At 50.5% G+C, this 9,303-nt stretch overlaps 2 protein-coding genes across 6 annotated transcripts in view; one reads left to right on the plus strand and one right to left on the minus strand.

The window, feature by feature from the left end:
- Trim28 (tripartite motif containing 28) overlaps window positions 1-9,303 on the plus strand; it is a 35,801-nt gene that overhangs the window by 4,366 nt on the left and 22,132 nt on the right. The window lies entirely within an intron of this gene.
- On the minus strand, window positions 1,596-7,385 carry Zbtb45 (zinc finger and BTB domain containing 45). Of its 5 annotated transcripts, none has more exons than XM_021165978.2 (3): window positions 7,131-7,385; window positions 4,445-5,750; window positions 1,596-3,779 (listed from the first exon to the last, which is right to left on the minus strand). In XM_021165978.2, exons 2-3 carry the CDS (start codon window positions 5,748-5,750, stop codon window positions 3,523-3,525), a joined length of 1,563 nt encoding a protein of 520 aa, XP_021021637.1. In that variant the 5' UTR covers window positions 7,131-7,385; the 3' UTR covers window positions 1,596-3,522. The 5 variants fall into 5 exon arrangements, with proteins under 5 accessions (XP_021021637.1, XP_029335877.1, XP_029335879.1 ...); XM_029480017.1 differs by having other exon boundaries at window positions 7,057-7,385; XM_029480019.1 differs by having other exon boundaries at window positions 7,001-7,174.

Raw genomic sequence — 9,303 nt, forward strand, 5'->3', positions numbered from 1 at the left:
AGAGAGAGAAATCTTCTGATTAATTAATTAGAAGAAAGATCTGCTGATTGTGACATTCAAGATGTTTAACCTTCTATGACAGATGAGAGTTTTAGATCCTAGCAGTGACCCTGACACCCCAGAGTGATAAAGGGCTCCACCTGGATTGTGGTACCACCACCCACTGAGAAAGACTCCCCCAGTGCCTTGCCTGCTTTGAGGGCCCAGCCTGAACTATAGACAAACAGGACACTTGATTGCCTCACTTTACTGAGACTAGATGAAGTCAGTCCCTTCCATACACCTCCTCCACAGGAATGTGTCTGACTGTCCTGATACCCCCTCTGCCTCCATCACCATAGACAACTGGGGCCTGGGATGACTGTCTATGTAATGGACTATAGACTAGTCTCTGCCATTTTAATTGATACATAGTCCATTGAGATAATAATTTAGCCTACTCAGGTTTCTGATCACATTGACAGTTAAGCTAACTGTAGCTTTGTCAGCTAAGGAATGACAGGCAACCAGCTCCTTCCCCCAAAGTAATCAACCACCTTATTAGTTCATTAGTTAGTTCATTGGTTAATTAAAAGGCAGACAGGTTTACCTCGATCACAGGTTTCATATTAAAGGATAAACAGGTTTTAAATGTGTGCTTCTGGTAAATGATTAGGTTTAAAAATGATTTAAAACTCATGCAAGGATGTAAAAACTTAAATAAGTTCTTTTTTTTTTTAAAAGATTTATTTATTTATTATATGTAAGTACACTGTAGCTGTCTTCAGACATTCCAGAAGAGGGCGCCAGGTCTCGNTGCGGATGGTTGTGAGCCACCATGTGGTTGCTGGGATTTGAACTCTGGACCTTCGGAAGAGCAGTCCGGTGCTCTTACCCACTGAGCCATCTCACCAGCCCTTAAATAAGTTCTTAAGGATCTGAAAATGATTTGTTATAATGAGATTTTGAAGGTTCAGAGTTTTAACATTGATAAATGGAGTTCTGATAAACTGGCAATGTTAATGGACATGGCGGTGCATACCTTTAATCTCAGCGCTCAGAAAGCAGAGACAGGTGGATCTCTGGGAGTTCTGGGCCAGCCTGATCTATAAAGGGAGTCCAGGACAGCCAGGGCTACACAGAGAAACCCTGTCTTGAAAAACCAAAGAGAGAGAGAGAGAGAGAGANAGAGAGAGAGAGAGAGAGAGAGAGAGAGAGAGAGAGATAAAGATGATGCCATGAGAGTTCAAATCCCAGCACCCACATAGTGGCTCACAACATCCATAAGGAGATCTGACGCCCTCTTCTGATGCATCTGAAGACAGCTACAGTGTACTTATAATAATAATAAATAAATCATCTTTGGGCCAGAGTGAGTGGGACCAACCAGAGCAAGCGGGGTCTACCGGAGCAACCAGAGGTCCTGAATTCAAATTTCCAGCAACCACATGATGGCTCCCAACCATCAGTACAGCTACAGTGTACTCATATACATATACATAAATAAATAAATCTTTAAAAACAAACAAACAACAACAAAAGAAAACATGGCCACTTAAAGTAAGAGTGGCCCAAGCAGAACACAGCAAATTATAACTTCAGTTTATTGACAGGTAAGTAGACAAAATTGCCATAGAGGGTTGGTATCTGCCCAGCTCTAATCCTGTTAAGCTAACCACCCTGCTCACTACACCAGGATCCCTGGCCCTCCTTTTCCTCCTGCTACTCAGTTTTGCTCATGGTCCTAAGGACCCAAAACAAGCCCTTATGCTCTGAAATAATCAAAGGTTTGAATAATGTGAAAAGCCAAGGGAGGGATGTAAGAAGGAACCAGACTGAAGCCATTTTGAATAAAACTTCCATTTTCAATAGGGGTCAAAGTTTATGTTCCCAAGACCTCCCTGGGCAACTGACATCCTGGTTGGCAAGTTGAGATCTGAATGCCAAGCAAATTGGCTCACCCCAGTTCAATAACCCAAAAGCATCAACATGAGGAAGTCACCTATCTGTGAATCCTAATTGGTAGAAAAATGTAACTTGTAACAGACAGTTGTGGTTTTCAGGCTTAAAAGCTCCGCAACACCAGCACTCGGGAGGCAGAGGCAGGCAGATTTCTGAGTTCAAGGCCAGCCTAGTCTACAAAGTGAGTTCCAGGACAGCCAGGGCTATACAGAGAAACCCTGTCTCGAAAAACCAAAAACCAAAAAAGCTCTGCAACATTCTGGCTGAGGGCAGGAAGGAGAATGGCAGTTCAGCTCCTGAGACTGTATTCCTGATATATCAGTAGTGGATTTATTACATTTTGTTTTATTTTGACTTGATATTTGAGTTGTGCTGAATCTAAGCAGCTCTCATAACGTTGGGACTCAGAGGCTGAGCTACGCTTGTGATGCCCAGCCACAGAGGAACCCTATGGGCCCAGAAGACACACAGGTAGGGCTGGAGCCTGGCCTTGTAGGCTAGAGCCCTTCTTCCCCTAGCACCTGATCCTTACAGTGAGGTATGGACGCATGAGACACGGGAAGGAGACCAGGAGGATGATACTTCTGCGAGCTGAGAGATCTAACATGGGTTTCTTTGACACTAGCTCACTAGCTTATTCAGTTGGCAAGCTGGGTCCTACCCATTTTTGCATCCCCCTGATCTAACACAGCCATCCAGTTCAATCTGGGTTCTCTAGTACTTAGTGCTTAACATTCAGGGTTCAAATTCCCTTAAAGAGCTGGCCCCCCAAGAACCTTCCTGAATATCTCACGAGTAGGTGTCCAATATCCATGGACATCAAGATGGGGGAAGTGGAATCTTAACTCTAAAAGGCTTCTGGTTGAAAGGGGACTCCATTTCTGCATTGTAGAAATGTAGCAGCCAACAATGGGACTGCGACTCCCCTGCACACAGGGCTGAACACTTCAGGATTGTTATATATACAACCTACCCACCAAAATTCCAAAAATCAAAGTCTAGGATATCAAAGCAAATTGTGCCTACCTGCTCAGGAAATCTCAGGTCACCGCAAAAGTGCAAGTCAGGAACGTAGGGACCAAGCCCCAACCCAACAGCCCAGAAAGCCTATGGCAAGGCATGTACTGGCCCAATGTCCTTTATTAGATTGGAATCCTAAAGTCCCTAGGGAGGTCCATCTGGGCCTCCATAGGTGCCCAATGAGGGAAGGGTGGCTCCAGACTTTGGGGGGTGAGGTCAGAGGATTCTAGCCCAGCGCAGGCGCAGAGGACAACTCTAGACACCATGCCTGGTAGGGGGTGGGTCACAAATCCAGCATCAGGTTCCAAGAATGTGTTTGCCCAGCTCAATCTGGAAATGGTCTCTGAGGTGGCCGGGGCCCTAATCATCTCGCTGCCCCATTGAGAGAAGCTAAGCAAGTGTAGGAGAGAAATAGGGTTCTGTGTCCCAAGTCCACAGGGAAAACAGGTTCAGCGTGGGGAAAGCGAAGGGTCCGTACTCCAGAGCAGAAGCCGTCTGGTGGAGTGAACCTAGTCCAAGGTGGCTGACTGCAGCAGCCGGCTGTGTGAAGGTGGCTCCCGATCAAGGTGCAGGGTGAGCTGCAAGGTGTCGCTCCAGCAGTGCACGGTGTGAGAAAACTTTCCCACAGGCAGGGCAGGGCGCACGCTCAGGCCGATGTGTGCGCATGTGCACGTTGAGGGAGCTCTTCTGAGTGAAGCGCTTGGCACACACTGCACACTGGAAGGCTCGCACACCAGTGTGTGTGACCATATGCTTGAGCAGGTAATCGCGTAGCGAGAAGGATCGCCAGCACACAGCGCACTGATGTGGCTTCTCCCCTACAGATGACAAAGCAAACCACATATTAGTCTGGCTTGCTCTCCCTGGAGTCTGTCCTGTAGGGACTCCTCTATTCTCCCCTCCTGGGTCAGGTCAGAAAGCTTTTGCTTGTGAAGGGAACCACTCTGGATCCCGCTCTGCAGGGAATCCCTCTCCGGCACCCACATCACCATTTAATTATGCCATCGTCTACCAGGGACCCTAAAAAAAGAACCCTGTCTGGAACGCCACCCGCTGCCCATTTGGGCTACACACACAGATCTTGCCCTACCTCAAGGACTCTTCTTGCCCAACTCGCACCACATTCTTCTATTCAGACCCATATTGTGAGCCACTTTTATGGGATATAATCCCAGCTTCCTTCACGTCAAGCCTCTTCCGGCAGCTCCCACTGTGGAAGCTGGCCAATTTCCTACCAACACTTCCTTTAACCTGGCCACCCCAGGCTGAGTCTAGCTTTCCAAAGGCCCTGAAGACTTTTTTGGAAAGGCAGGCTCCCGCTTCCCAAGCAACCCCTTTACAGGAAGAAGCCAAAACTCTAGGCTTTTAGGGTTAACTGAAAACAAAGCTTCTCAAGTGCCCAATCCCATCCAGGAACCAAATCGCCAGTGATTAAGGATCTCGGAAATCTGTGCGAGAAAAGGCGATTTCCTTTCCCACTCACCAGAGTGGATGAACATGTGCTTGGTGTAGTTTTTCCGCGAGCTGAACGTCTTGCGGCAGTGGCTACACTCATAGGCGGGTTGCTCAGCACCTTGGCCACCGGGGGCGCGCACAGGAGTGCCCGAGATGGCTGTGGCCTGAACGGCAGGGGCGGCAGGCACAGCCTGCGTTTCTCCCAGCTGAGCACTGGGGGCTGCATCTGGCTGGAGCGAGGGGTAGAAGGTGGGCGGGGGTGCAGGGGCTGGCCCAGATGGAGTAGGAGGTGTTGGTGCTGGGGGGCCGGGAGCACCCAAGTGAAAGGGAAAGAGAGCCACGGGGGGCCCAGGGGTCTTCACACCTGTTGGGCGAGGCCCAGCCAGGGCACAGTCGGGTGGAGCAGACGTTTCCACCGGACAACCTTCTGGCCCTCCGCTGCTTTCCTCATGCCAAGCGGACACATAACTATCTGGGAACACATCTTCAGTGACCCCAGCCCCCCGAAGGAAATCTCTCCCGGCACCACCATAATCAGTGATGCCAGTGGATGCAGGTGGATCCTCTCGAGCGCTGTCAGCTGCAGTGGTAAGGAAGCCCCCTGCACAGTCGGGGAAGGCAGGGGGAGCCTGGCCCTCACCCGGGCCGCCGCCGCCTCCTTCACCTTCTTCAGCGTCGGTTTCTTCATCCGTTTCCTCATCGTCATCCTCTTCACCTCTGTCTTCAGGCGCGGCAGTCAGCGCTGGCTCCGCATCAGGCCCCTCAGCCTTGATGGGTGCTGGGGGTGCAGGTAGCTGAAGACGCGCGGGCTGGCGCTGCTTGCGGCTGTGCGCGGCGTTGGGATGACCCGGGGGGCGGGCGGCCAGCAAGTGGCGCAGACGGTGGCGCAGCTGCGCCGGTGCTAGTGGAGGGGGCACCGGTGGTGGCAGAGGCGCAGGCGCCGGAGTGTTGGGGACACGGGCACGAGCGATGATCTGTGTGCACTCGTCAATGACGGTCTGGATGCGAAGCACCGATGCTGCAGTGAGTACCTGCAGCGCTTCGCCCTGTGCCACCACCAACGAGCCGCTGTAAAGGAACTCGACCAGCTGGCGCACTGTCTGTGCAGGCACCACTGGTGGCACACGAATCTCTGAGTGGCCGAGCAGCAGTTTATCCTGAAAGAAGGGTGAGCCAGCGGCCAGCACACAGCGGTGAGCACGCAGAGAAGCCTCACGGATGCGCACGGTCACATCACAGAAGTGACCGCCTAGCCTCTGCCCATTGAGGGTCTCCAGTAGTGAGCGCGAAAAGTTCTGTAGGTGGATGTGGTGCACTGCCTCTGTGGCTGCCATCTGCAAGAGGAGACAATGCGGATGGCTTTTTTCTTTTCTAGTCCACCCTAGTCAGATTTCCATATCCTAGTACCACGAAGGCCCCAAGCAGATCTATGACTAGCTCAAGAACCAGTTCCCATTAACTAGTGTTATGTGGAGGTTTTCAGAAGGGTGGGGATGCACTTGCCTCCTGGCAGAATAATTTAGGAACACCTCTTGAGGCTGAGGATTTGTGCCTGCCAGACGCAAGGAAAGCAAATAAATAGTACATATAACAAGGCCTTTACAACCTTGTTTTTTCTTTACATCACCTGAGAGGTGCTATCTTTGGGCTTTGAAAATGCACCAGTGATGTGAAAGGCCAGCAAGCTGAAATTCAGTGTAGTTTAACAATCCCCATACTTCTTATGAACCTGAGACTATCATCCTGGCACTAATCATACTGAGGGACTGGAAAAGGGAAGACAGATTCTTCCATCACACACACACACCCTCCGCAAAGGAGCTGGGAATCAGAATTGTCAGTTAACCCATCAAGCAAATAACTCCAGGTCTCTGGGCCTGTTTCCTTATTTAGCAAACAAGGGTGTTTCCCTTGGATCCGATTGCATACACTGCTCTAAGGGAAGAGAATCAAGATTCAGGATTCGCCCTGACCACCAGCCTGTCACTCTAGGGCCATAGCCCCAGAACAGGGCCCCACTTAATCCTTCCCCTTACAAAAGGACTACTGAGATCTCAGACTCAACGATTCTAGATCCTTAACACAAAAACACCCTTCCCTTTCTCTCAGAGTATTGCACACATTGTGTCAGTTACCACTGGCCTGGACTACTGGAAGTCGCCATGCAGGTCCCTTCCACACTCCCACCTCCAGGCCTTTCCCTCACGTGGCCGCCAGAGGGAGCCTGCGAACCGAGTTTATCTGGGACCTCTATGATGATGAATTAATTCTTCAAACCCACCAAGGCTTTGAACCTGTCTCTGCCAAGCGGCCTCCTTTTTCAAATAATGTGCCAACCCATAACTCTTTCTCAACCCCATCCCTACCCTACTTCTCGGACGCCCGGACTCCTCAGATGCAGCAGAACCTTCCTGGATGCCTCAGAACAAAGGCACACTTTCCCACATCTCCTACAGCATTCTCGCTACAACTCCTTCACCCATGCCATGCACCTTGTTCCATCAACCTGTCTCACTCCTACCCTATCTATGCCAGAGTCCCCTTCAGGCCCGCTACGTCTACCCCCAGTTTCCCGCCTCCGCACCCTGCCCCGATCCTGCAGCGCCCTCTTGTGTTCGCAACGTGCACACCGATCCTCACGCAGGCGTCCCGCTCCTGGCACGCCCCAGCCTTCTCTGGGACTCTGAGGCAGGGGGATGCCCGCTCGACCCCACCTCCGACTCCTCAGGCACCAGGTCCTGCAGTGGCTGCCTCCTGCTTGTCAACTTGAAGGCCGCACTTCCGGGCGCTGAAGCGGAACAGAGAGCCGAGACACAGGCGGAACGATAGTCGGGAACACGTTTCCGGTGTTCCTCTTTAGAATAGGCAGCCGTTGAGCAGAACTTCCGGTCTGGTCCGCGCCACAACCAAAATCGCAGAAGCTGGGGACCGAAGAGCTGGGGATCAGTAGGCAGGAGGAGCTCGAGTCCATCGTCTCCAGGCTGATCTGAGCGAGCTGTCAATCACTCCTCGGGCCACGCCCTCAGTACTCTCAGCTGGTCTGGAGAGGGCGCTGGATGGAATCCAGAGGCTTTTTTTTTTTTTTCCAGGTGGCTTTTCTCTTACACGGGAAAAGTTTTTTTCTCTCTCTCTCGATTTATTTATTTTCTATTTATTTTATGCGAGTACATTATTAACTCTCTTCAGACACACCAGAAGAGGGCATCAGCTCCCATTACCGATGGCTGTGAACCGCTGAGCCATCTCTTCAGCCCCGAAAAGTTTCTCTTGAGTCACTTATGCTCCCACCCCAGATGAAGAAGTTTTGCAGAGCTTCCCTGCAATCATCTAAAGAACACAGGCCCACCTTCCCAAGGAAGCATCCTCATTCGGTGCTCCCACCTCACCCCACCCAGACTCTCGGGAATTCACTGCTCTATAAATGAATGGTTAAAGAACTCCAGCTTGGCCACAGATCAGAATAGAATGTAGGACACGAAGTGGGGTCGGAAGTAGTCAGATTACCAAGGAGCAGGGACTAAGTGCGTAGAGGGAGAGAACAGCCAGAGAGTCGGCCAAACGGGGCTCCTAAGTGGTCCTTTTGTTGTCCAAGACAACCTCTCAAGTGGTGGGTTGGCCTTCCCTTCCCCTCTGTTCTTGGGGCAATCAATCAGCCACTATGTAAGGCAAAAGAGAGGCATAGAGCTCTGGGTCTAAGTGTGAATGGTACTGTGGAATCTAGTGGGTGGTGCCTCAGGAGGAAGATGTCAGGGTGTTTTGTTCCCCATCCTGGACCCATGCTGGGTAGCTGTGTGGTATGTGTGTTTGAAAGTCTGGGGAAGCCGGGTGGTGGTGGCACATGCCTTTAATCCCAGCACTTGGGAGGCAGAGGCAGGCGGGTTTCTGAGTTCAAGGCCAGCCTGGTCTACAAAGTGAGTTCCAGGACAGCCAGGGCTACACAGAGAAACCCTGTCTCGACAAACAAACAAACAAAAGTCTGGGGAAGTGTGAGCCAGGTAAACTTTTTTTTTTAAAGATTTTNTTTATGATTACACATAAGTACACTGTAGCTGTTTTCAAACCAAAAAGGTCTCATTATAGGTGGTTGTAATTCACCATGTGGTTGCTGGGATTTGGACCTTTGGGAGAGCAGTCAGTGCTCTTACCTGCTGAGCCATTTCTCCAGCCCTCCCAAGTAAATCTTAATAGAGCCCAAATCTAGGACTGGAAATGTAGGTCAGTTGCTAGCGTGCTTGCCTTGGGTCTGATCCTCAGCATTGCAGAAATCATGTGCATTGGGTCACACCTGTAATCCAAGAACTCAGAGGTTGAGGCAGGAGTGTCAGAAGTTCAAGGTCACCTCCAGATATCAGAGCTGAGCCCAATCTGGGTTACATTGGATGCTATTTTGGGGGGGGGGGGTGTCAAAATTTAACAGCTAGGAATGCTTGTAATCCTATTACTTGAGATGGAGAAGCTGGACGAATGGGAGTTTAAGACAGCCTCAACTGTAAGAACCTGTTTATCAAAACAAAACAAAAACAATAAAAACACCCAAGTAAATGAGCTGGGACAATTGCTTGCATGTATGAGATCCTGGGTTGAAATAATTAATAGCAGGCTAGAGGGATGGCTCAGCAGTTAAGAGCACTGGCTGCTCTTCCGGAGGTCCTGATTCAATTCCCAGCAACCACATGGTGGATCGCAACCATCTGTAATGGGGTCTGATGCCTTCTTCTGGTGTGTCTGAAGACAGCTTCTGTGTACTCATATATATATTAAGGAAATAAATCTTTTTAAAAAGAGAGAGACAGCTGGGCGTGGTGGCGCACGCCTTTAATCCCAGCACTCGGGAGGCAGAGGCAGGCGGATTTCTGAGTTCGAGGCCAGCCTGGTCTACAAAGTGAG

Source organism: Mus caroli, chromosome 7 (assembly GCF_900094665.2).
Source record: "Mus caroli chromosome 7, CAROLI_EIJ_v1.1, whole genome shotgun sequence".
NCBI classification, from domain to species: domain Eukaryota; kingdom Metazoa; phylum Chordata; class Mammalia; order Rodentia; family Muridae; genus Mus; species Mus caroli.

Bases quoted from the DNA above. Each gene is read 5' to 3' on its own strand.
- Zbtb45 (XM_021165978.2), bottom strand. From the start codon at position 5,750: ATGGCAGCCACAGAGGCAGTGCACCACATCCACCTACAGAACTTTTCG. The intron at 3,780-4,444 runs GTGAGTGGGAAA...TGTCATCTGTAG, and splicing joins GCACATGTTCATCCACTCTG to GGGAGAAGCCACATCAGTGC.